The sequence below is a fragment of the Myotis lucifugus genome, unplaced genomic scaffold (assembly GCF_000147115.1).
Source record: "Myotis lucifugus unplaced genomic scaffold, Myoluc2.0 scaffold_246, whole genome shotgun sequence".
NCBI lineage: Eukaryota > Metazoa > Chordata > Mammalia > Chiroptera > Vespertilionidae > Myotis > Myotis lucifugus.
The window spans coordinates 631,051-657,976 of NW_005871294.1; the positions used below are offsets into that span (position 1 = coordinate 631,051).

The following is a 26,926-nucleotide window of genomic DNA, read 5'->3' on the forward strand; positions in this document are numbered from 1 at the left end:
AAACCTCCCATGGCTCCCTGCTGCCAGCGGAACAAAGTCCATCTGCCCCAGCCTGGCATTTGAGATCCAAAATAACCTCCCTAGTATCCCTGAGGCACAGTCCCTTTGAGAAAGACCTAAGCTCTGATGTCGCTTCTATCTCACTCACCAGCCTGACTCTCCTTCAAGCTCCAGGCTCATATGGCCAACCGGCTGCAGGAGCCCTCCTCCGGCCCCTTGTATTACCTTCTGGCCACACCTGTTCCTCTTCTGCATCCCCCACTTCCACAGATGCCCCACTGGGCTCCCCAAACCGAGTCCTGGGCACCACAAATCGGAGCTCCAGGCAGCATCATCAGTTCTGCCCTTTCCCATATGAAATCAGTTGTTTCCTTCTATTGGTTTTACTGCTTCAACAGCTCTGGACTCTATCTTCTCATTTCTCTCTGCATTGCCTCTGTCCTAGCTCGGGCTTCAGGATTTCTCATGCTACAGCCAGAGGAAAGCTCCCAGACACAAACATAACTGCATTACTCCTCTGCCCCAAACCCTCTGATGGCTGGGCAGTGACTTTCAAACTATGCTGGGGGAAATCTCAGGAGTCTGGGGAAAGCACCTCAGGGGACAGGGAGTGATAACAAGGGGCCCTCAAACAAGTAGGACCCTGATCCTACCAGCAGCTCCACTCCCATCTTTTTAACATGTTGGGCTTCCATACAAACACTTCATTTGCAACCACCAACCTACAAATTCCAAGCTTCTGACCTGCTAGAGAAGCACACTCGTGAATGGGTATCTGTGCTTGTCCCAGGTCCTGCTCCCCGTCCCTCTCTCTTGCATTTGCATCAAATGATGTGCTGTCCAGGAGGCCACTCTGCTTGATGCCCCTGTGTCATTGTACCTGTGGCCCCTTTGTATCCTTCATCTCACTAATACTTTCTCATCCCTCACAATTCAGCTCAGGTGTTGCTTCCTCTAGAACAGCGGTTCTCAACCTGTGGGTCGCGACCCCTTTGGGGGTCAAACGACCCTTTCACAGGGGTCGCCTAAGACCATCGGAAAACACATATATAATTACATATTGTTTTTGTGATTAATCACTATGCTTTAATTATGTTCAATTTGTAACAATGAAATTGGGGGTCACCACAACATGAACTGTATTAAAGGGTCACAGCATTAGGAAGGTTGAGAACCACTGCTCTAGAAAGACCTCCCTGGCTCTCTCTGCCCTGCTCCCCATCCCGGACAATCTGAGTGCCCCTCCTCAGGGCCCCCATGAGCCCTCTGTACCCACAGCATACACCCTGTCCTGCTCAGCCTGTGGCTGTGGTTATCTGCCCACTAGGAACTCCAGAGAACAAGCCCTTAAGCATCCTCAGCTCCCAGAGGAGCAAGCAGAGAGGAGTTACCAAATGGATGAATGAGGAAGAGGGGGGTGGGAAATGAGGGAAAGAAGGAAGCAGGAAGTGAGTAAACTAGTGAGAGACAGGCAGGCCCCTCCCATGTCCCAAGCCATGATTCCAGCCAAGAACTCTGAGTCTTCAGTTTTGCAAAGGCAGCAGCCCTGTTTTCCTGACAGGATGGTGGGAGAGCTGAAGGCCACCCTCTCCAGATGGGTTCCAGTCTCCCTGGCATCTGCCCAGCGAGAGGGAGAATGTGGCTTCTGCATGCCCCATTTCTTTCTCCAACCTGCTATTTGATTTAGAGAACACAGCAGAGTGGGAGCAGGGTGGTTGGCCTTGGCCCCTGGCCTTCTCCTGGGCTTGAAGAGGGTGGTCAGGCCAACCAGAGATGCTCCCTGCTTAGCCCTGGGCTATCTGAGAGCATAAAAACCCTGCAGACATCTCTGGATGGAGACAATTGTTTCCCTCCCTCTGCCCCTGCTCTGGGTGAAGGATGAAGCTGAAAGAGCACCATGTCCCGTGCCTGGACAGTCCTCCCTCTGCTCAGGCCTGAGAGCTGAGAGCCAGTACCTGGAGCAGGTAGGTGTCCACATGACTCAGGGAGCTCAGGGCCAGAAGAGGTAGGGGCGCAGAGCCTGCCTGCAGACTGTGTCAGGGCAGGGGGCAGAAGAACATGAGAAGACAGAGTCCCAGCACTGTCTGATGAGCCCAGAGGCCTTGGGCAACTTGAGGCAAAAATCTATCCCTAGATTCTCCCAGACCTGCCCATGAGGTCAGGGTACACAGCCTCAGAAGGAAGGGGACCTCTGGAAAACAGTGAGGAAGGGCCTGTAAAGCCAGAGCCGTGAGAGCGAAACCATGAAATGAAATCCACTCCCAGAGTAATAAGATGGGAGACGGGGTGAAATCGAGACCCCGTGTCCGGGTAACAGTCCCATTCTATGTCTGTCTGGAGAAGTGGGGTGCTACAGAGAAGCCTCAGGGTCAGACCTTGCCTACCAGGCCTTATAGTCCCACTCAGAGGGTGGGCAATGGGCAGCACCCACCCCTGTCTGGGAGTTCCCCCAAATCTAGCCCAGATGGCAGGGGAGATCCTTGTGGGGAGTGGAGGAACCCCACAGACAGGGAACTGGAGCCCTTGACCCAGCAGAGGCCTGTCAGGCCCTGGAGGCTTCTAGCCACAGGCTCCGGTCACTAATCCCCATACCTAAGAGAACCTTAGCAGACAGATGGGCCCTTTTCTCTTTAAATCCTCACCCGAGGACATTTTTTCCATTGATTTCTAGAGAGTGAAAGGGAGGGAAGAGAGGGAGATAGATAAACATCAGGTGAGACAGACATATCGATTGGTTGCCTCCCATACTTGCCCCTACCAGGAACCTGCACCCATGACCAGGAATCCCACCCATGACCAGGAACCTGCACCCATGACCGGGAACCCATGACCCTTTCGTCCATGGGCTCTTACTGCAGACCCTCTTACCTTGTGACTCTCACTTCTGCCCTTCTCTGCCCCTTCTCACACCCTTGGCCTCTGTTATCCCCACCCCCTTGTCTGTGGCCCTCCCCTCCCCCAAGTCCCTTCTTCAGTGGCTCCCAGCCCCACATACTACTCATCCGTACCCATGTCTCCCTCCTGGTCTGAGGCTGACCTGCCACACGGGGTCCGTGTGCTTGCCAGACTTGGCCGAGCTGCGGAAGATGGGCTGGGAGTGGGGCTTCTTGAGGTTGTACACGGCCACGTTGCCGTCATAGTGGCCCACCACCACCAGGTAGGGGTGGTCCATGTGCATGTCGAGACACATGATGCCGCTGTCGCTGCTGAAGGCGTATTCCGGGAAGCTGGGGTTCTTCATGCTGTAGAGCAGCAGCATGCCCCGGCTCTGCTTCATGAAGTCATCTGTCCCGGGGAAGATGGGCCTCTGTGGTTGGAGCGTCCAGCTGCCCTGCCAGGAAGCCCCTGTGCCCCTTCCCCACCATGGACAAGCCTTGCCCTGCTCTGCCTCTCCAGAGAGTGGGCTTCCTCTCTGGCTCCATCTTCTCTGTCTGTGAAATGGCATCATAAGACTTGGTCTACCCTTTCTCGGGGTTCCTGGGAGGATCTAACGGCCAGTAAAGGTGACCAGGTTTATCTGAGTGACTGACCGTCATTCTCTTTATTGTCCCTTTGGGGTACAGGAAAGGATGCAGCTCAAAAAATTACTACGTGAAGAATGTGTGTGGGTTTGGGAAGGAGCAGTATCTTCAGAGAGGGTTCAGATGCCATAGGCAAGGGGCAGGCTGCTGTCCTTAGATGCCTACATGATGCCCCTCAGCCAAGGACAGGGGTTCAGTTTGGACTAACATGGAATTGTCTATAGAAGTCTCAAACTAGCCACCTCTGGGCATTTCCCCATCCCCCCTGGCCCCCAAATCCCCAGTTGCAGCCTGAACCCTAGCTCTAGGCATGCTCCCAGAATCAAGAAGTCCCAGACCAGCCAATTTGGCTTCCACAGGCCACTGTGCCATCCTTCTGGCCTGGGTACAGCTTTTGGTGGTCAACCATGGACCACTCTGCAGAGTTCCTCCTCCCTCGAGGCCCCATGTCAAGGGAGAGCTTCCCACTCTTTCTTTCATTCTCTGCACACTTGGTGCCCATCCTGACAGTGCAGTCGCTGAACAGAATCCAGTCCCAAGCCCTCAAGTCCAGCTCTCCTGCCACCAGCCCAGGACCCTTTCCAAGCTCAGAAGAGCCAGAGCTGGGCAGGGGGGAGGCTAGAGCCACCCTCCATCTTGGGGGCCCTGTGCTGAGGCAGCCTTTGGTTGAGAAGAGGGTCCTCTCCCGCAAAGGACAGAGTAAACATGGCCTGACAGGGCCCAGCAGGCTTGCTCTCGCCAGGGGGAGGGCTGCCTCCTGCTAACCCTGCTCTGCTGGATAATCTCTAAGGCCTCCCTGACTTGGTCTTCAACGATCCACCAGATTTGGGAGAGGAGAGCCAACCACCTTCTAGCGCCTCATCTGGCAGTTCTCAGAAAGCCGTAGCCTCAGGGGAGGGATAGCTTCATTCCACAGTAGACCTCTCACTGCCCTCAGTTCCCTCTGCTTGGGCCCAGTGAGGAGCAGGGATGGATGACTTCTTGAACTGGCAATCACCAGTGGGAGCCTCAGCCCCCCAACTCTATCTTTGCCCTGCAAGTAACCGTTCTACATTGTTGGGGGGTCGCTCTAGAGAGTTCTGGCTGTCAGGAGAAGCCTGGGCTCCTGCTCAGGATTCAGGGAGAGCTGGACAGGCAGAGGGCATGTTGGAGCACCAGGCTAAAGCCAGGTCAGTGAGCACAGGGAAGTAGATGACAAGCTGTAAAGACGAGGATACTGAGCCAGCCTCGGACAGCAAGCCCCCTCTCCTCTCTTACGTGGCATCCCAAATGAGTCCAGTTCAGGGCTGACTCTAAAGCAGCAGCTGTTTAATGGCTCCCTTTAAAGTCATACAAGTGGCACATGGAGGGGGGCTGTGGTAGGCTGCAGAATGTCCCCCAAAGATATCCATGTCCTAATCCCCAGAACCCATAAATATGTTACTTTGTGCAGTAAGAGGTTTTACAGACGTGATTAAGTCAAAGACCTTGAGATGGGAGATTATCCCGGCTTATCTGGGTGGACCCAGCGTAATCACTGGGGCTCTTATAAGGGAAAGAGGGAGGCAGGAGAGTCAGAGAAGGAGATGTAACCACAGAAGCAAATGTCAGAGTGATGCAACTGCTAGCTGGAAGGGAGCCACAAGCCATGGCATGTGGGCAGCCTCGAGAAGCAGGAAAAGGCGAGGAAACGGATGTTCCCCGGAGCCTTCCATAATGAAGCCCTGCCAATCCCTGATTCTTGTTCAGTGAAATCCGTTTTAGACCTCTGACCCCCAGAATTGTAAGATAATAAGTTCGTGTTGTTTTAAGCCATTAGGTTTGTGGTCATTTGTTATAGCAGCAATAGGACACTAATTTTGTCGGCATTTGGGGAAGGCTGGCCCAAACCCCACTTTTAAGAACCAGAAGAAGATGCCCGCGTAGGTGGCACCTTTTCCTGGGGTGGCTTGGAAGCTGTCCCTCCAGAAGTCAGGAGAGTGGATGCAATGATCCTCAGCACTGCCGATGACAATAATGAAATCCTCCCTCGGATTCCTACACCCCAGCCCTGCCACCTTGGACTTCAGGAACAGAAATGCCCCTTGGATTTCGTAGCCCCCAAGGGCAGGGTACCACCCCAACGCTGCCCCCAAGAAAGGGCATCGGTGCTAGAGGGTTCCAAACCCCCAGCATGGCCCAGAGGCCATGGTGCCGGGCTGGGCTCAGCCTCCCAGGCAGCGGGGCTTCTCCAAGCACTCTCATCCAATTAGAATTCATATTTAAACAGTGTGGGAAGTAAGAGCAAAGCCTTGGAGACAGAATACATCAAGCGGGACATTTAATTTGATTTAGGGAAAATGAGGCAAACATTTGAGAACCTAAATAACTAACCAGTAATTAAACTAACAACAGCAATGCCCTTGCACTACAACCCAGCAAGCACAGTGGCCTTTATGGACTGTATTTACAAAGAGACCTGACAACATAATTAGTCCTGTAAATTTTACGCAGCCTGCAGCCGAGGAGTGATGGATTTTGTGTGTGGAGGATGAACAGGGAGAAATGAGGTGGATGAATTTCCATTTTCAGTAAATGAAATTAACATTGCTTAATTAGTGAAGCTGACAAATAAATGATCGGGCAAGATTTAAATCCCTACAAGTGCATCTTTGGCCTGGGCAGGCGCAGGGACAGGCCGGGTGCGATGTGACTGAGTGGGAATGGGTGTAGTGCTGGGACTCAGGGTCTGGCTTTCGCTCCTTTTGATGGTGCGGCCCCCAGAGGGAGGCTGGGCTAAGGGACAGCTGGGAAGTCAGGACCACGCAGAGTTCCTAAGATCTGTTCCATCGTCCCTGCCTGACAGACCATAAGGAGTCCCCATTCCCGTGCCATGAACTGGCTAATGAGCTGGAAAGGACCCCATCAGTGCAGCAGGCTGACATAATTGCAACCCAGCTTTGCCCCTCTTCCTGGACCAGCTTCCTTTGCCCTCCAGTGTTCCTCCATCTGCTTTCACTTGCTGGTGCCTCTTTCTCCACTCTGCTTGGAACATGGAGCCTGGCCCTAGGAGGCACCCAGTCTCTGCCCTGCACGCAGCCTGGCATGACCTTCACCTGGCACCCAGCAGCGCCAGAGCGGAGGCAGGTGCGGATGCTTCTGTGCTGCTGCAGGCAACCCCTTTCCCCACCAGCTTACTCCTGGCCTGGCTCCAGGCAACCTGCCCTGTGCCCCAAATGGGGGCTTGGCCTCCGTCCTTTCTTGGGTACATGGCTACCCCTGCCAAAGTCCTATCTGGCTGGGTCAGAGAATAAACGTCTAGGAATTTCAGGCAAAAGGAGGCCTGGACTGAGCTCCTCAGGGTCAAAGCCAACGACAAACCCTAATGTTCACTCCAGTGTCTGTTCACATGAGACAAAGTCTGACGGCGGAAGGCTGGCATCGGGGAGCCTCCAGAGACAGTGCGGTGGATGCTGGGGAGCCAGCTGCTCCTCACAGTGACCCTGTCCAGGAACTGGGGTGCCTTTGGCCTGCCTTGGCTTTGCCCTCTTTCTTCCAGGGAAGCACCTGGGCACTCAAGAGCACGGGGCTCCCAGAGGCAACCTGAGGAGTGAATGCGGGGGCCCTCCTGATCCCAGCCCAGCGTGGCTCTGCTCGGGCCTCTGCAGAGCGGTCCTAAGATACGCGGGCTCTGGAGAAGGGATGCCTGTCTGACAGCTGGTCAACAATGGTGCCAGCAGCACCGACTGTAGATGCCAGGCTGCCACCAGGCCCTGCTCTCTAAAGGAGAGGCAGGGGCCGTCTGGTCCCCCTCTGCCCCCACGGCCTTCTTTCTCCTGAGGGTCCTATGGGAAAGCTGAGGGAAAGACCAAGAGACAAATCAACGATGATGGTCCTGTGCATGGGGTGGTCCCACAGCTTACAGGGCACATCTGCCCCCTTTTTACAAGTGGCCTCACAGTAGCCCTGGGTGGGAGGGCCGGAAGGTGTCAGGCTCTCAAACCAAGGCTCAGAGAGGCTTCTGGTTCCAGGTCAGTCCACTGGAAAGTGATCCTCCCGCAGCTGAGTGGCACCCCCCAGGCCTGTGGATGTGGCTGAAAGGACCAACAAAGGACAGAGAGGCCCTCCCTGGTGAGTGCCTGTCCCACGGAGGCTGCTGGGCCCGTTGGACTTTAGGGCATCTATTCCTGGGGGCTGGGTTACGCTTCTCCTCCAGAGGCTCCCTCCGTGGACCGTCTCCACAGGACTCTGAGCAGCCGACCCTGCTTCTGGCCCTGGGTGGGAGGAGGATGGGGCTAGAGCCCAAGCAGCTTCTCCTCCCACCTGCTGGGGAGCCCCCCCATACCCCCATGTCAGGCCTGGGCAGAGAGCCTGGGCTGAAAGCAGCCTCATACCCATTCACGTCCACACCACTCCTGGGAGGGCCTGCCCAGCCCCCCAGCCCTGTTCCAGGCCCAGTAGCTGCAGCAGAGAGGGAGGAATGTGCTAGTTCCCTGCCAGAGGGGGAGGGTGCTTCCAGCTTGGCAGCAGCCCACCCGCAGGAGCAGGGACACAAAGCGGGCATTTAGGGCATCCTCAAAGGCAGCTCCAACCACGAGACTGGGAGCTGCTCCAAGAGCTCCGCCCTGAGAGGAATGACAAACACCAGCTCCTCCTTGCCCTGCCCACCCCCCCAACTCCCCACCCTGGTCAAAGAATGGGCAGACAGGCGGTCCGAGGGGCAGAGACCAGGAACTTGTAAGCCTGCCAGCCAACAGCAGCTTGGAGAATGGAAAGGTTTTCCTGTTCACAGAAGCTGATCCTCCCAGCTAGAGAACAAGCTGTGAGCCTGGGAAGCTGCAGCTAACACGAAGTGTGGGGCCCTCTCCTGTTAGGAAGGGGGAACGTCCAGTCCAGCAAGGAGGTAGGGGCTTCTGCAGCGACCCAGGAACATGGAGGGGGAGCAAATTACCAAACAATGACCACACAGTGCAGTCTCCTGCTGAGGAGGGCGGGGGAGGGAGGGGCAGGAGCACCTTGGAACACAGTGGTCTCCTAAACATTGCCCCACCCCTGCCTGCTCCAGGGCCCGGTCAGGAACACTCCCCTCCCCCAGCTCCCCTATCCTAGCCTTCCTGTCCATCCCGTCCTTCCCCAGGTCCGGTCCAGTATGCCTTCTCATGCTTCTCAAGCCCGCGTCTCCACTCCCACCCCATCGTCATGGTTCAGATCCTGTACCAGTCTCTTAACTGGTCTCCCAAATCCAGTGTCACACCTGCAATTCCACCTACACTGGTTGTGTCCCTGCCCTTCTCCGATTCCTTCAGGGGTTTCCCCTTGGGAGACGGTCAGAAGACTGTCCTCAGGACAAGAGCCAAGCTTCTGGGAATGGCTTACCAAGCCCTTTCTCCCAAGCTGACCCTGGCCCCTCAACAGCTTCATTTCCTGCCATATCTCTTGTGCCTCCAGACCTTTGTACATGCTGGTCCCTCTGCCAAAAGTGATCTCCCCTTCTTTCTTCACCGTAACAACTCCTTCAAGGCTCATTTGGCATAATTCTCCACCCGACAACACAAGGTGCTGGTGTGGACTGTCAGTCTTAAGACAACTGACTATGAGCCCAAGAGCAGTGACTGTATCCTAGTCATCTCTGCATCTCTCACACGTGGCAAAGAACTCTGCACTCATTAGGCTCTTAGTGTTTGCCGGTTAAGTGAGCAAATAAATAAATAGCCAGATTACTTACAGGAGCCATGTCCCACTGCAAACAGATCCTTGTACTTTGGATTCCTGCAAAAAGAAATATGAACCCATTGACCCAGGAAATGGACATGACTCTCACATGGACACAAGATTTCCCATGAACACTGGTACCTGTCTACATTGCAGACATCTACTGTTGAGCTTAGAGACCTGGGCTTATCCTACAATCCCATAAGAATCCCAATCCCATTTTTTTCTCATAATGCTACATGTCACCCTCAAGATGGCTAAGCACAGACGTGACCTGCTTAGGGCCTGGCAACAGGAGGCACTCAGGGGCTCTAGGTTTGCTGCAATGCCCACACTTACCAGGAGAGGGCGGTGACGGCCAGGCGCTTGGCTTTGTCGGTTTGGAACTTCCAGAGAGGCAGCAGCGTACCCTCCTGGTCCCGGTATTCATCAGCAGCATCCTCATAGTACTTAAAATCTTAAACACACACAAGTTGTCAGCCCTGGGACTGCCACTTTATGGCAAATCCAGGTCCACCACCTTCTATCTGTACCTCCTTGGACAAGCAATTAACCTCTGTTTCGACTGGGAATAGTAATAGTACCGATCTCAAAGGACTCACCTGAGAATTAACAAAGTTAATATATGTAAAATGCTTAGAAAAATACCCTGCACATAGTTATCTCTCTATATGTGCTACTGTTACTGTCATCCTTGTTGTTGGAGGTAAATTAGAATAAAGTGGCCAGGTCTGCACGGGTAAAAACCCAGGTTTACCCATCTTAAGAGCCACGGCCAAGGCCCACTGTAGTGAACCTGCCCGGATCCTTTAGGGGCTCTCTGCACTGAATTTCATCTCCTGCCCTAAATTATCCTGCCTTGCATTTCCTCTAACTTATGCAGGAGTCCCATCCATCCTTCTACTTGTCTAAACCAGAAGCCTGGGTAACCCTTGACTGACCTCTTTAATCGCTCACATTTTCCTTCTGATTATCTTTTAATCCATTCACTTCTCTCCAAACCCTTAGCCACTGTCCACGTTCAGGCCCCAATAGCCATCACCTGGATCATCACACCGTTTTCCTACCTGGTCTCCCCACCTCCAGTAACTCCTCCTCCAGCTCCTGCAGAGCTACCAGGGTGAGAACGAATAAATCACCTCACCATACACCTCCCTCAGCCCACTGAGAACTCCTCCATGGCTCCCCTGGCACAGGGGCTCCTAGTCAAACCAAGGCTCCAGCCACTACTTCCATGTCATTTCTGGCCCGCTATTCACGTATCCTCTATATATCAAATCGTGTCTAGAATGTCCTACACCTCTGTCTTCCTGGCAAATTCCTACTCACTCCAGATCCAGATCAAACTGCTCCTCTGCTGTGAGGCCTTCATGTTCTTGTTGAGAAGGTTCCTTTCCTCCTCCGTTCTAGCCCTGTGCTTCTCTACTGAAACGTCTGTCACACTGTGCTGCCTCTGTTATCCTTTGCCCGTCTCCCACCAGACAGCTTCTAGAGAGCAGGAAGCACGCGATAATCAACTCTGGACCCACAGTGCCTCACACAGGGCCAGCCACAGAGCAAACAACCAAGGACTGTTCCAAGAATGCAATGAAATAAATCAACAGGAGCGAATGATAGTCATTCTTCTCTCCAACCAAGGGTGACCTATGAGAAAATGAATCCTTTCACTCAACTCATGGCCCAGGCATGACCCCAACCTCTTTCACAATGTCCACACCTTGAGACTGTGGGACTACATGCAAACCTCAAAAAATGTCGTAGAACAAAAAAAAATGGGAGTGGTCAGAGGCATGAGCCTCTATCACATCAGAGATCTCTGAGCTTAGACTGTCTTTGAAAATGCCTCCTTTCTGAGAGGCTAATTGGTAACACTTCTTTGTTTTCACTTCTCCTTCATGATTACACTTTCCCAGAGGGAAAAGAGTATGCAATTAAAAAAATCAAAGTTCAGTGCATTGTTACGTTACTGTGTTCTCATAAATGAAAAGGGTTCACCAAGACCAATTTCTCCATGGATATTAGTCATGTTTGCTGCCCTTTGGTGGGCCAGTTGCAGAGACTGGGTTTCAGGAAGCCAAGCTGTGTGAGTGACAAACTCATTCAGAGCTACTGTGTACTTTGACAGCTTTGAAAAGCACTCAAGGTCATTTTCCGGCCTGAATGATAACAAGGGGGCTTGTTTAGGCTTCTGGTCTTGGCAGCCCTGGTTTCTATGTCCCATGGGTGAGCAATGAGCATCAGGTCACCAAGAGGAGCCCTAGGCTGTCAGCAAAGGAGACCAGCCAGCAGCAAGAAGCTGCCAACTCTGGGGACGCAGCTGCTCCAAATAAATGCACAACCTCTTAGGGAAATACAAGCCACTTGGGAATGTGCTGTGCATGCCCTGGGAAGGACTCCGTTTTCCTGGCTCTGTCAAAGACACGAGAATTTCCCAGGCCCCCAGGATTTAGGCGTTCCTGAATCAATCTCTTTCTTCACCTCATCACTAATTAATCACCAGCATAGACCTATTGAATGTTTATTTGAAATGTCTCTTCCAGCTCAGTGGCTCTGTAGTCTCGTGCTGAAGTGCTTAGGCTATGGATCCAAGGGGCCAGTGTTTAAGTCCTGATTGCACGACTCATACTTCACACTAGCTGTGGTTTTGAACAAGTGCCAGTAATACAGCCTGAATTTCTCATTTATAACATGGAGATAATAATGGTATTAACCTGAGAGTGTGACTGTCAGGATTAAATAAAATAATACATGTAAATAGCACAGCATAATGTGTGGCACATAGGCCATTCCCAGGGAATGCTGGTGCTTGCTTTTTGTTATTATAACTGCTCCATTTTCTCCATCCCCTTGATGCAGTCTGGGCAAGGTGTGGTGAGGCCCACTCCACCCCACACCTGAACCTCACCTTAACCTCTGTCTCTCTATCCTGCCCAATCACATTCTCCCCCAGCCCTGCTCTCACCGGGCTGCATCCCTGCCTGGATAATATCTTTGAACTATCTGCAGAGAAAGCTCAGGTTTCCTGTGTGACATTCAAGGCCCTCCATTAACTGGCTCCAACCACCCCTCCAGCCTGAACTCTCATCACTTTCCAACAAAGCCCCTGTTTGGGTCACTGAGCCTGCTGCCCATTGTCCCCAGAGTCCATTGCAGTTCATTTTCACTACCAAGTCACTGTTCATGCTGTCCCCTGCCCAGAACATCCACCTTTCTGCTGATCTGCTACTCAAACTCTGCTTATCCCTGGGCATCTAGCTCAGCCCACCCTGAAGCCTGCCTTGACTGCTGCCATTCATCCCTTACTTCCCTTCCTCCATTCTCAAAGATCCCCAGAGAAGTTTCTGTCTGCATCCTAGCATTTATATTGTCCCCAAGCAGGACAGAGTAGAGAACAGAGCACAGAATTAGGAATTTCAAGACCTACTTTTGGGACCTCTCTGCCATTCACTAGTCAGGTGGCCTTGGCTTGAAGTCCCTCGTGTATGAAGTAGGGTTAATAATCTTGGCTCTGCCTGCCTCCCAGGAATTCTTGGAAGATGACATTGATTCACTAATGTGCAGGTATTTTTTGCTGCACCATTGTCAGATCTCATAACTACACACATTTTTTTTCTTATGCCATTTTCATGATTCACCTGTGTAAGTCTTGTCTTCCTAGTCATATCCAGAGAAAAGAGGGATTATTTGTTCTCCTCTTGCAATGATGGGACCTACCACAGGACACTCAAATACTGACCTTGCATGAGGGATTTTTGATGCAGGCTATAACAGTAGTTGCCAGAACTTCAAATCTTACCCTGAGCAACATCATCGTATGTGTTCTGGTTGACCATCCGCTCTACGATTTTAGCAGCTTGCGTCACTTTGGTGATGTCATCACTCTGTGGAGAGGCAGCAGCAACAGGTTCTCTCAGAAGCCAGCACATGGAAGGTCATGCCCTGAGCCATGGCCCAGACTAGCAACTGGGTCGGCAATGCCTTTCTGACACCACTTACCCCAGTTAGCTCTATAAAGGTACCTCTTCATGCCTTAAGGCCCAGCTCACCCCGCCACACCCTTCTGGAAATGCCTAGCTCACACGTAGCACAAGGAGTCTACACTGCCACACCTGGCTCCCGGGCAGAGCCTGCTTTGGGCTCTTTCATTCTGAGCTTATTCTGGAGAAGGAATATATTTGAGCACAAGACACGGCCTTGAAGAAAGCCCAAGAAGGGTAGTAAAGCGGATAGTGGACAAGGGCAGGTAGGAGACTTCTTTGGTGGGGAGAGAGAGATTTCACCAGCTCAGGCAGCGACAAAGACTCCCATTAAAGGCTTCAGAGATTTAGGCAGAGTTGAGGAAGACACAGAGGTCAAGAAAGGGAAGAGAGATACGCTTGTACACAGGGAGTATCAGGCAGAACTGACTCCCGACCCAGGGCCTTGTCCACTGCCCACACCAAGAAAGCAGGAAGTTTCATGTCAGAAAAAATGACTCATTTTGAACCAAAGGACAAGATCATCATTCTGTGGAATTCCTTAAATCCACAAGGTGAACCACCTGGCAGGTTATTAGAGGATCAAAGACTTTGGGGCTGGCAAGAAAAACCCAAGAGTTTCGGGCAGGTGGCAGGAGTGAGCCAGCGGAGGGGGCAGTCCTCCAGAGCGGCCCAGGAGGTCAGCCCCCTCTCGAGGAAGAGATCCCCCAGGAGTGGCAGTATCAGGAAGTGGTTATTAAGAGAATGGGTTCTGGAGCCACTCAGACCTGTATTCCCATCCCATTCCATGAATTTAAAAAAAACCCAGCTAATAAGTGGTAAAGCCAGGATATACACTCAAGTCTGTGGAATCCAGGGCCCATACTCTCAGCCCCACACAGAGAGCCAGTTCCTCTACAAACTGACCACCTTCCAGTTAAGGTTCCTGTAACCATGGTCCCAGCACAGAGCCCATAGCCAAACCCCTGATGGATCTTTAAGTAAACCCTGACCCAGGCCAACAGGCCCTCTGAAGCCCCTAACCTCCAAGGGAATGGTGCAGGGGAAGTCAAGGGTCTGGACAGGGAAACCTGAAGGACAGGACTCCATCTTTCACCTCCAGTATCCAGCATGGTCATGATCACCAAGCACTTGGTCTATGGTTGAATGAAACGGAATTGGGGCAGTTTATGTTGAGCCAAGGCAGGGAATCCTCAAACTTCTCCTAAAATGTGGTTTTTATCAGGATCAGAGACTTGAGGTGGAAGTGGGCATACGTCAGACAAAGGAAGCAGAACTTCCCTTAACCAATCTGGCTTTTCTATTCTGGGGTGGAGCAGAGTCACTTTTTCTCAGTGGTTTCTGGGAGCTCTCCAAGGTGCTGAAAGCAGATCCACCAGATCCTAGTTTCCTGTGAACCTTGTTCTTCTCACCCTATTGCAGGCCAAACTCATCCTGATTTCCATACTGGTCCCTGTAGTGGTGAAACTCCCTGCAGTGACCTCTTACTGTAAATCCCAGGATGATGGCTAAACCTATGCTGGCTACATCCACAGTGAGCCCCCTAACCATGACCTCTGTAACAACTCCTACATGGCTCTTCATGGTAAATCCATCCCAGAGTGGCCACACCCATTGGCCTGGATTTGCTGGTACTTTCAGGACCTCTGACTGGCTTCTTGTCCTGAAGACTCACCTAATAATTGAGTGCAAATATACCCAAGGACCAAAAGTCAAAGAGCAAATCACTGCCCCAAACCCCATGAGCCCCTGACCATGGAGAAGATCCCCTATTCTCACATCCCACCTTACCCTGGGAAAATTCCCCAGCTCTTCCAGGGTGTACCTCAGGTTTTCAATAGCATTCATATCTTCTGTTGTCCCTTAGCCCGACAATCCTGCATCTCTCCTAGCCTCCAGATCTATATAAAATTTGGGGGAGGTGTGGAATGCCAGGGGCAGTTGTAGCTCTCCTCACATCTTCTCACAAAGAAAGAACTATTCATACTTCAACATTAGTCCCACCTCTGTCTGTCTGTGAAGTCCTCCCAGATAGCCAGGCTTATGTCTACCTAAGGGCCAAGGTCCAACTCAATCATTCTCTAACAGAGCCATGGTAACCCTCACGAAACCTGGGACTCCAGAGATGTCATCTTCCTCATGGCCATCGCCCCCATTTTTTTAGCCACTGGTGTCTTTGTCTTCTCCTTCTCTTTGGTCTTTTCCTGCTTCTCAAGTTCCTCCATGTAAGCATCATAGATCTCCCACTAGGCAAGGGCAAAATGAGAAAGATCAATGCAGGGCAAAAACTTCAGCCAGTCAGGTCCTCTTCAGCCTTTAGGTCTTGAGAAGTTGATTACACCAACCCCTGTCACATGCCTCCACATGTACTTGGCCCACTGTAATTATATATTCAACATCTGTCTTCCCTTCCAGCCTAGGACAGGAATGAAGGAGCTCTCAGGACATCTCTGGGCTGGGCTTTCCATCTTGCAGCCCAGGGACTTGGTTGTCAGCTGGAGATCAGTATTGTTCCAGCCTACAATCCCCACCAGACAAAACAAATGGGCAAATATCAGGCTAGCTCACATTCTTCTTGTTGATTTATACAACTATGAACTAGGAAAATTAAAAAAAAAAATCCCTCATGGAGATGGGATAAACTTATTGGCTCAGGCTGGATGTCCACAGCACTGACCATACCTTCTCAGCATAAAAAATATAAAAAGTTAGGGAACCCTTGCTAACCATATCTGATAGGAAGAGAAGCCCAAGGATAGTAGCAGAGGGAGCAGCAAGGGCCTGAGGCTGGGCAAATGGCCTAGAGCACAGTATGCTCTCCAGAGTTGGGCCATCACTGCCACCTGGAGGCCAGATAGGCACACCTTACATTTAATAATTCACCTACGGGCCAGTACTCTGCCCTGCAATGCACTTCAGTGATATCTCAGTCTGAGCCCTCCAACAACCCTGTCAGGCTGCTTGTGGTCCTCGTTTGACAAGAAAGAAGCAGGCATTGAGGATGGCATGGTTTGGTCAGGATGTTACAGTATGAGAACAAAGTTGGGGCCTGAACTCAGGTCTCTCGGCACCATATCCTGCCCAAATCAGCATGCCTATCCAGTAGGACTTGGGGGAGGTGGGGAGGAGGGTCCGCAGGAACACTGAAGTTTGTTGGAAGGGCAGGGTTAGACTGTTAATGCTTCAGTCAGCCATGGGGTGCCATGGGTTACAGAGAGCCCATGGGAACACATGTTTTCCCCTGGTCTTAGAGGAACTTTCCGGAAGCCATGCCTCTTTCCCCCTTGATCAGCCTTGCCCTGGGGGGCATGTGACTGATCCAGGCTCACTGGGTAGGGATCTACTGTCCGATCTAGAGATTGCTGGGTGGGAGCCTAGTGTCTCATGTACATGGTGTTCAGAGACTGAAACGAGGAGCAGGGAGGTGGATGGATGAGGAGGGCAGACTGTCAGAGGAATCTCTGACCACACCAGGCTCCTTTGTTGCCAAGCCAGACAAGTATGCATGGGCAACAGGGCGGGGGCGGGGGGGGATAGGAGAAGGTGATGATTTTTAGACTGGTTCAGGGTCTCACCTGATTGGCTGTGGCTGAAAAGTTTGCCCTGGGAGGAGGTTCCATCTGGCATTCTCGGTCCTAGAAAACAATGACAACAAGAAACCTACAAGAAGCCCCTAGCTCCTTCTCACTTATTTAAATGAGACCCAAATGTCCATGGGTGAAGCATTTCTTCTGGGGCTGAGGGCAGGGTGGGACACAGAACAGGGGAAGTAAAAAGTACCAGGTGGTGCAGTGAAAGCCTACATTTCCCACCCAAGCCTCCTTCAGAAGAAGCCTACGCTAGAAAGCAGGGGTAGTGAAGCCTGATTGTGCCAGTTTCAACCAATAACAACTCCAAGTGGGTATGGACAGACCTGCAAGAAATCAGGCCCATGGCAGCTCCAGACCAGAACAAAGAGGCCTGCCTCTGGCATGCCATTGGGCTAATTAATAACCCTCACCCTGAGAAGCTTCTCCCTAACACTGGGGCCTCTGGCTCCACCAGGAAAATATACTCCTTCCCATTGTGTACCACCTCGATTTCCAAATGTCAGCATAGGGACTACAGAGGGCGATTAAGAGCTGCCAAAAACCCACCCTGCAGACCTCTGCCCTCCACTCACAGATTCATTTCTGTAGAACACTGCCTTGCACATGTGAGTCTGAAATCCTGAGAGGCTCTTTCAGCCTGGTGCTCAGGGTCCTCCATGCTTACGAGCCAGGGAACTTGTCTAGCCCCTTTCAGCTAGTCTATCACAAAGACTGTCACCTTTGGTCCAACTGGCACCTAGCCTCACCTCCTGGCACATTCTGGCCTCCTGTCTCTTCCCCAGATTCTGATCTCTTCAAGGCCAATTCAAGTCTCACTATCTTAGTGGAGGGCTTCAGTCTCCTTGTTACTCCCTCTGAACTCCTGCCTGGATGACTTACAGACACCTAAACACATGCTCCCAGCTCTTCTTGGAGAGAGTAACCATGGTGCCTACCCTGTCACCCTGCCAGGCTGAAGTTGAGGCTGGGGCCAGGCACAGTGCAGAGCTGTGAGATAAAGGGGCCAGGGTGGGGGCCGTACCCGGAGAGGGTTGTTGATGGTCTGTGAGGCTCTCTCACTGAAGTTGAACTGGTTGGTGAGCTTACTCTCCTTGGGCTGCTTAGGAGTCATCAATTCTTCTTCAGTCACTTTTTCAGATACCTGGTGGGGGGTGGGAAGGAAGACCCACAGGATCAGGACTTGGCCATGAGAAAAAGGTGGCAGGGAATTGGGAGTGGGGAGAAGTCATATCCTGGAATAGGAAGGTAGTGGGACAGGGTGATGATGCCAGAGGCACGGGTACATGCAGCCTCTGACTTCTCACTTTCAGCCCCCACCCGCAATAAGTCAGCCCTGAAGCCTCCATCTACAGCTGGAGCGGGAAGGGGTAGGTAGGTTGGAGAGCAATACCATAGTGTACCTCAGTTGCAGGTATATCTATTTGACTCTCAGCTTCAGCGTCTCCTTCTTTGATCTCTTCTTCTTCCTCAAGGTTTTCTGTGTCTGAAAACACCAACCTGGCAGACTCCTGAGAACCTTGGTAGGATAGTGCTAATGAGCTCAAAGTTCAGGCCCACTTCCCCATCCCCTGGCAGGGCAGGCCTTCTGGGTTCCTGCCTTTCAGACCCCACCTTCCCTTCAGACCCCACCTGCCCCAGGGTTCTTCTTGGCCTGAGCCTCATGGGTTAGCTTCCAGACCTATCCAGGGCAGCCAGCTGTTGGATTTTACGTAAGTAGATACTCTGAAGATTTCTGATGTAGCAATGTACTCCCTAGAGCAGGGGTGGGCAAACTTTTTGACTCGAGGGCCCACCAATGGGTTCTTAAACTGGACCGGGAGGGCCGGAACAAAAAGCATGGATGGAGTGTTTGTGTGAACTAATATAAATTCAAAGTAAACATCATTACATAAAAGGGTACGGTCTTTTTTTTTTTTTTTTTTAGCTTTATTCATTTCAAACGGGCCGTAGTTTGCCCACGGCTGCCCTAGAGTAACCAGAGAAAGGGGACCAGGCTGCAGCCTCAGGCTGCCCAGAGGCCTACCTGTTGCTAACTCATCCTGGTAGTGCTGCCGCCGTCCTTCATCTGAGTCTTTGGGGATCAGGTTCCCGATGTGGCTGTAATGAACTGCTAGTTGGTTCACAAAACCAATAAGCTTATAAGTGCCTTCCTAAGAAGAGATGGGGCTGAGTCAGACCAGGGGTCCTCAAAAGGGCTGGAGTCAGAATGTAGTCTGCCTTCATTCTCTAAGGCCTAAAACAGTTTGTCTGTTAACAGAAATGTAACCCACCAAATCCTCAGTTGGCCTGAAGTTTTCACTGCATTCCAGTTTAAAAAAGAGGAGGAAAATGGAATAAGGTTTGCTTATTTTTTTTTTTAGTTCTCATTAAAGATATATTTTTAACTACCTCTCTTTCCAACTTTGAGCACTTCTGGACTTACCTATCACTGGCTCCTACATCTGTGCCAAGAGATCTGGCTCACCTGCTTCACCACACACCTCAGGTCACTCAGTCATCAAGCACACCTGGCCTGGCCTCCTTTCCACTGTATTTAGTGGATGCCCGGGCTGGAGAGGTCCTCTGAGATGCCAAATCCCTAATTCTCCTTTTCCATAAAAGAAGACCACAAAAATTGTAGAAAAAGTTGGGGTTTGGCACTTGTTCAGGTCACACAGCAAATTAGAAGCAGGGCTAAGCTTAAAGCCCCGGCAACCTGGTTCATTCCTTTTTCAACAAATAATTTTTGGATAGATACAATGTACCAGTAGTTTCTAGGTTCCAGGGATAAAAAGCTTAGCAAAAACAGATGTAACCCCTGCTTTCATAGAGCCTTTAGTCTCGTTCCTCTAGATCAGCGATTTTCAACCTTTTTCATCTACGGCACACATAAATGAATTACTAAAATTCTGCCGCACACCAAAATTGGTTGCACAATTTGAGAATATCCTAAAATTCATTGAATTGTACACTTTAAATGGGTGGTTGTATTGTATATGCATTATATCTCAATAAAAATGTGGGATTTTTTAGAGAAAGAAACTATTAATAGTAGCGGTTTCTAGGGAAAGGGACAGGATTTGGGGAAGGTTTAGTTTTCATTGTACTTTTGAATCTTGTGAAATTCATACCATGGGTTTCTATTATATATTCAAAATAATTATATTTAAAGAAGGAGTGTAATGTTGCTTTAGAGTCAGACAAATTAGTTCAAATCTTGCTTTGAATTCTGGTCATATGACTTTTGTAATTTGTTTTACCTAGATTAACCTCAGTTTCCATAAAATAAAGATAAAAAATAGTTCCTGCCCTGGCCGGTGTTTCACAGTGGTTAGAGTGTTGGCCTGCACACCAAGGGGTCTCAGGTTCAATTCTCGGTCAAGGGCATGTACCTGGGTTGCAGGTTCCATTACCAGCCCATATAGGAGAGCGCATATAGGAAGAAATCCAGAAATCAATTGATGTATCTCTCACATCAATGTTTCTCTCTCTCTCTCTCTCTCTCTCTCTCTCTCTCTCTCTCTCTCTCCCCGCCCCCCTCCTTCCTCCCTTCCATTCTCTGGTGAGGATTAACAACAATGACAAAAACTTCTTATACTAAAGAAACCTGAGGATTACTTGAGATATATGTAAAAGGTCTAACATAGGACCTGTCACTAGCACACAGTAAGTATGGAACAAATGGATCTTAAGATAATAAAAAACATACACACACTTCCACCTTAGCTCAGATTGTGCTTGGAAGTTTTCTTCAGACAGTACTCACAGGAGCTGACTTTGCTATGGCTGAAAACAGTGTTGTCCCCCTTAAAGATGTGCCACATAAGTGTCTACTAAGTGAGAATGTGCCCATACCACATGTACCAAGGGAAGGCCCTGATGGAGTCAGCTGCCTACCTGGATGAGATGTGAGGAGACACTGAGAACACAGCCTACTGGGGCTTTCTCCCAAGCAGGAATGCTGGGGGGGGGGCAGCTCCTTGTCCAGAGGGGAGCTTGTACTCCACCCAGGTGTCTGGCTGGAGGACGACTCAGCTTCCAAAGACCCACGAGTTGATTTAGTGGGAAATGTATTGTACACATTAGAAACATATTTCTCTAACCAAATGATTGACTTCAGGCTCCTTGAAAAGAGCGGCTCTACAAGGCGCTTAAGACAATGCAGTTAGTAAGACTGCAAGGGAGATTCAAAAAGAAATTTCAAACATCTCTGGAAAACTCCACCTAAAATCTCAGAGTTCCCGTTTAAAGCCAATCTCTCTAATAGCTGAGAAGCTTCTGCAATGCAGCAAGTCACTGCCAACCAAGGAACACCTAGAGGTGCCTGCTCCAGAAGGGATGACTTACTTTAAAGCTGAACCTGACGATGTTGTGGGGTGCATGTGGGTTGTTGGCTGTCAGAATCCGAGTGATCTCCTCCTTTAGCTCCTAAAGAAAAATACCAAGAGGGTCATACATGGAGGGCCCCCACCCCTCTCTGAGGGTTGGGAGGACGACTGCCCCCCCCCCCAGGTGCCAGCAGACATCTCGCACCCAGGTTCTGTGCAGGCTCATAATCAGTATTATGGAAGAACACACTCTGAGGAGGTGGAAGGAACAAGAGTAGGATGCTACTAACTCACCGCATCAGTCAAATCCAGCTGGTCAGGGGGTCTGATAGTGGCTTTGGACTGGGCCCAGTCATCTGCCCCTTCTCCCACATCAGTTCCTGAATCTTCATCCTGGACAAAAGCCTCATGAGGATCAGGAATGCCCGATCTGCTTGGAAAAGTGAGCATGCTGCAGGAAGCCCCTCATTCAGAAACCCCAGGAGCCAAGCTCTGCCCTGATACATAGAATACAAAATATACAACAGACCATGAACGAGCCCAAAGCAAATGTTCAGGCCAGAGTTCTCATTGCCTTAAAGATCACGGACACCTCAGCCCAAGGAGTCAGGGCTTAGCGGGAACACCGTGGTGGGCCCTTGGCCCCAGAGGTGGACCAGAAGAACTGGCTCCTCCCTACTGTCTCCCACACAGCCCAGAAGTTGATGGCCGGGATCAGCTGCCAAAGACAGGGCTTTATGCAGTGTGAAAGGAAACCCAGCTGTTCTTTCTTTCTTTTTTTTAATATATTTTATTGATTTTTTACAGAGAGGAAGGGAGAGGGATAGAGAGTCAGAAACATCGATGAGAGAGAAACATCGATCAACTGCCTCCTACACACTCCCCACTGGGGATGTGCCCGCAACCAAGCTACATGCCCTTGACCGGAATCGAACCTGGGACCCTTGAGTCCGCAGGCTGACACTCTATCTACTGAGCCAAACCGGTTAGGGCCCCAGCTGTTCTTTAAGCTACTTCAACTTTAATTCCTATTTTACCTTCCAATTTGCCACCTTAAGGTTACTCTTACAGCAATACTTTCAGTACTTAGTAACTTTAAGCCTCATCAGATCCGTGGAGCAAAAAATAAAAAAATAAAGCAAGGACTAGAAGTTTTTCCTTTCTCTGATAGACAGTTGAACACCTTGCCAAGGTTTTCCACGACATAATAAAAAATATTCACTGTCACAAGCAATTAAAGATGTACAAAATAAGATAATGCAGTTTTTAACTATAAAACTGGTGAAAGCTAAAAATGAACACCAACTGAAAAAAAGAAAAAAGAAAAGAAAACCAAACAAACAAAACTAATATCCAGTGTTGGTGAGGCTGTGGGAAAATGAGCACCCATAAATTATCACGCCCATAAAAGAGCAATTTGGAACTATTTATCAGAAGCCCAATAAGTGTTTATACTCTTTAAGTCAGATTTCTATGCATAGAAATGTATATTCAATAAATAACCAAATATATGCCCAAAGACTTAAATGCATGAATGTTTGTTGAAGGATTGATTGTAATAGTGAAAAAGGGAAACATCACATGGATGAACTGATTATGGTATGGCCTTAAGGAATATATAATGAAATACTAGGCAGTAATTTTAAATGATGCTATACTAGTAAAAGTATATTTATTGGCGATGAAAGGCACTCTAATATATCATGTAAAAAGAAGATTATAAAATAACATATACAGTTTGAAATTCTATTTAAAAATAAACACATGTAATTTTATATATGCATGGAAATATCTGGGAGAATATAATATCATATATTAACTAAGAGGTTCCCAGGGTGGTAGGTTTAAGAGTGATGTTAATGTTCTTTTTGCTCATTTGAATTTTCTAAAAAATATACAGCGTTATTCGCTTCTTGTTGAGAGATTGTGGTGGTTTCAGCACTTACTCTCTTCCTGGATCCTCTGCCCGTAATGACGCTCTGAAAGAAAGGAAACAGAAAGTAAGCCATAAGTGAATCTCCCAGGGGGTATCAGAGACAGTATCACAGGGAGGCTTCTGCCCAGGGACCTTGCAGAGGGGGCACTGAGCTTTTCCAACTCTCAAAAATAGTCCTCTCAGGGCAACATGCGCTTCTTAGCCCAGCCAAGGAAGCCTTGTATCTCAGGCAACCCCATTCCACTATCAGTGGGACGGACCCATGGAGAGCAGCCAGGTAACTTAGCACTGGGCACATCTTGTTTGTAACTACAGTTCAACAAACCCTTTTTAAAGCCTATTTTAAGTGCTCAGCTCTATTCTAAGCATTAAGGGGATTTTCAAGGGAAGACTAGATTCCTAAACACTTGTTTGGGATGATTGTAAGTTCTTTACGAGCATGGACTTCGTTTTGTACACTGCTGGCTCATAATATAGTAGGTGATCAAAAATACTTGTTAAACAAACGAATGAATGCCACCAAACCCATTAGTAATCATGACCCTGAAAAAAAAATGTTTTTCCTCTCTGGGCCTAAGTTTCCTTATCAGTAGAGTGCGTGGGCTGGGATGTGATGACCTTCCAGTTCTAACGCGCTCAATTTTTATGTTCCCAAGAGCAGCACAGTCAATTCAACTTGCTAAACATTTGTTTAGCATCTACTTATGTGTCAGGCACTACGCTAAGCAGTGGGACAGAGAGGAAGAGAGATGATGTGCCTATCCCAGTTTGCTCAGGGTCCATGGAGGGCAGAGTATGATCAGTGCTCATCATTTACTTACTCACTCACTCATTCAGCATATGTTCCTCCGGAAGCCTGCCCTGTGCCAGTAATAGAAATCCGTATGCACAGCGCGCTGGAGGAATGCATGGAGGCACCTACCCAGCCTTAGGTGCACAAGAAAGGCTTCTAGAGGTGGAAGGTTCTTAGCTGGGTATCAAAGAACAAGTAGGGGTCTCCAAGTGGAGAAAATGTTTTTCAGAAGAATACAGCATGTAAAAAGTCAAGAGGACGACAGAGATAGTAAAAACAAACAACACCCTGCAGTAGCGATACAGAACAATAGGTGTTTCAGATGATCCAACAAGAGGGAGATCAGTGAAGGCTGGAAATGTGAGGGAGGGGCTCTTGGGAAAAGCCAGCCGGGAGCACTGGACAAGGGGGCAAGGTAGCAGAGAAGCCAAAGGCACATGTTGGTGGCCGCAGGGAAAGAGACCTTTGCTCCCAGCTCTCGCTGACTACCTGTCTGATCTTGGGGAAGTCTTTGGGCCTCAGTTTCCCAAATTATAAACTGTGGGAGTTTGACTAGATGGGCTCTTACAGCCCTTACACGATAGGGTCTGTGGGAGAGGTTTTGGTGGTGGAGGGGGCGGGGGGGGGGGTGGCTGTAGAGTATGTCTCAGCTTGGGCTGAGATTGCTGCTGCTAAGGCAGGCAGCAGGATTCAGATGTCTGCCAGGTTACCAAGGTTTCCAACGATGGGAACCCTTCTCTGAGGCTAAGCTGCATGAGCCAGAAAGCTGCTTTCCCTTGAAGGGCCTCTGATCCCTACGGTAACGAGATGGAAGCGCCACAATGCCCAACAGCTTTCTGGCCCACATCAGAGCACTGGAGGGCCAATCCCAACCCAAACTGCCAGCTTTAAATAGAAAACGAGATCCAGTTACCACTGCCCCCATAAATATGTCTGTAAAACATTTATCTGGCAATAAAAGAACTGACAAGGCAATTTGAGTGTAATTGTTTTTGGCAGTTGGACATATTTCAATTAACACACTATAAAAGCCACACTATAATAAATGCAAAACAGGCCAATGAAATCAGCTACAGCCCTGACTTCCCAACCATGGCGGAGATTGAATGTCAGGCTTGCCACTTTGGGCCCTTGGTCTTCAGAAGGAGAAGCCTGAGACAGACAAGCCTGAATTCCTGAGAAGTTTTTGATGATTCCTCCCAACAGCCATCAAACCACGGAAGAAGGAAGCCCCCACTCCCCGCCCTGGCCCTCAGAACTCTACCATCTGGCCACAAGTCTCCGTTCCAGCCTGCTCTCCCACCCTGCATGTGCTGGGACTTGAAGATGCCCAGTGAGGCTGCTCACATTTCCTGAGCTTGGCCTGAGCTTTCCCACCTCTACACTTGGCTTTGACCATTCCTCCTTCCTAGGAACGCCGTCTTCCCCCTCCCACCTCCCTGCCCACTGTCTCTGCCTAACAAAACCCTACCCAACTAGCCTCTACTGTCCTTCATCTAACCCTGACATATTATCACCTTCCTCCTACCCCCCTCTACTCTTCCCTTCTCACTTTGAGCAAAGCTCTGCCCCACCTTCCATTACTACCACACGAACTGGTCAAATAGACATTCTGTTGTCTCTGGGTTTTGGTCTGCAAACGGGGACCATATTACAAAAAGGAACACAATACTGCAGTACTATGTATAGATGGAAGCTTGGAAATTCCAGCAAGGGAGGTCCACCATTCTATACTATTAACCAAAGAAGGTCCTCTACTGTTGGAGAGATCATTCTATTTGGCCAAGGAGTGATGCAGGAAGAGGAACCATCCCCTCCCCCGCCCCATGGCAGTCAAATTAACCCAGGCGATCAATGGGACAACAGATGTCCCAGCCTGAATTCCTTCATAGTAGAGCCTTTTTCTATCCTAGTGTGAGCATCCTAAGGGCAGCGATTGGTAACAACACAGCTGCCTCGTAGTCACTTCTCAATTCTCTTACAGGACCTGACATTGCTGAGTGCTCCCTCACTCCTTGAAACTTCTCCAACTTTATTTTCATGTCACTAACCTCTCCAACAGTTCTTCTCAACATCCTTGAGCCCTCTAGGAATATGTGCTTGACCCTAATGTCTTCTTTTTCTACACTCTCCTCTCTTGGGCAGTGTGTAGAATATTCCCACCCATAGCTTCATCTTCTACCTTATGGTAAAGCTCACATCTATTTCTGTAGCATGGATTTCCCAGAACCTCGCATTAAATTGATGACAGAGTATTCAAACGCAAATCTTAAAAACTGACCTTATTATGTTCTTTATCCACGCCAATCTTTATATTCTTTTTTCACCCCAAACTTCTATTTTTTCTAGTATTTCCCATCTCACTCAGCACACCACCGTCCATTCAGTCACCCAGGTTGGAAATTGGGAGCCATCAAAGAAACCTGCCTTTTCCTCACCCTCCCATTAGCATCAGATTTCAAAGTCTAACAATTCTCTTTTATATCTTTCCTAACTATCTTTTCCAGTTATACCCCTCTTAATTTAGGCCCTTACTATCTCTTGCCTAACTACATTTGATTTCCCCAACTTTAATGAAAATTATATCATTATCATCATGTTGAGCTATTGGGTACTTATTCTGGGACAGTTACTTACTAATTTATGTTTTTAAATTATCTCATTTAATCTTCACAAACATCCTATGGGGTAGGAGCCATCATTATTCATATTTTACAGATGAGGAAACTGAGGCATAGAGAGATCAGGTAACTGACCAACAATAACCAGGATTTGAACCCAAACTAATCACTATTTGTAAGTGATCTTTCTAAAACAAATCTGATCATGTCACTCTCCTGATTTAAAGCCTCCAAAGGCACCCTCAGTCATGAGATGAATCCCAAGCTCCCTAAAGCATCCACTTCATCTCTGACTCTTTTCTTCCCACAGTAGTGGGAGGATGCTATGAAAATAAAAGTTTTGGTCAGTGTAACATGATTATTGTTGCCACCCATTGGGCATTTACCTGCACTTAGAGCTGTTTTGGTATATGACTTATAGAATAGTATAAGCAACCCATTTGTCCCTGAGCATATTTTAGGGGTAAGGAAATCAAAAATTCTTAAGCTGTTCCTAATCATGAAGATTTAT

The 26,926-nt window shown here is 49.4% G+C and overlaps 1 protein-coding gene across 1 annotated transcript in view; it reads right to left on the reverse strand.

Moving 5' to 3' along the window:
* The window catches only part of DNAI1 (dynein axonemal intermediate chain 1), a 57,160-nt gene that overhangs the window by 10,366 nt on the left and 19,868 nt on the right, over positions 1 to 26,926 (reverse strand). Inside the window, exons 2-13 of the mRNA XM_006098747.3 lie at positions 23,012 to 23,044; positions 21,360 to 21,458; positions 21,085 to 21,165; positions 18,782 to 18,908; positions 18,159 to 18,274; positions 17,780 to 17,899; positions 16,744 to 16,803; positions 15,280 to 15,414; positions 12,988 to 13,072; positions 9,531 to 9,648; positions 9,205 to 9,248; positions 3,038 to 3,285 (exon numbers count right to left, since the gene is read on the reverse strand). Coding sequence (XP_006098809.1) covers positions 3,038 to 3,285; positions 9,205 to 9,248; positions 9,531 to 9,648; positions 12,988 to 13,072; positions 15,280 to 15,414; positions 16,744 to 16,803; positions 17,780 to 17,899; positions 18,159 to 18,274; positions 18,782 to 18,908; positions 21,085 to 21,165; positions 21,360 to 21,458; positions 23,012 to 23,044 — 1,266 coding nt within the window. The remainder of the gene's footprint in view (positions 1 to 3,037; positions 3,286 to 9,204; positions 9,249 to 9,530; positions 9,649 to 12,987; positions 13,073 to 15,279; positions 15,415 to 16,743; positions 16,804 to 17,779; positions 17,900 to 18,158; positions 18,275 to 18,781; positions 18,909 to 21,084; positions 21,166 to 21,359; positions 21,459 to 23,011; positions 23,045 to 26,926) is intronic.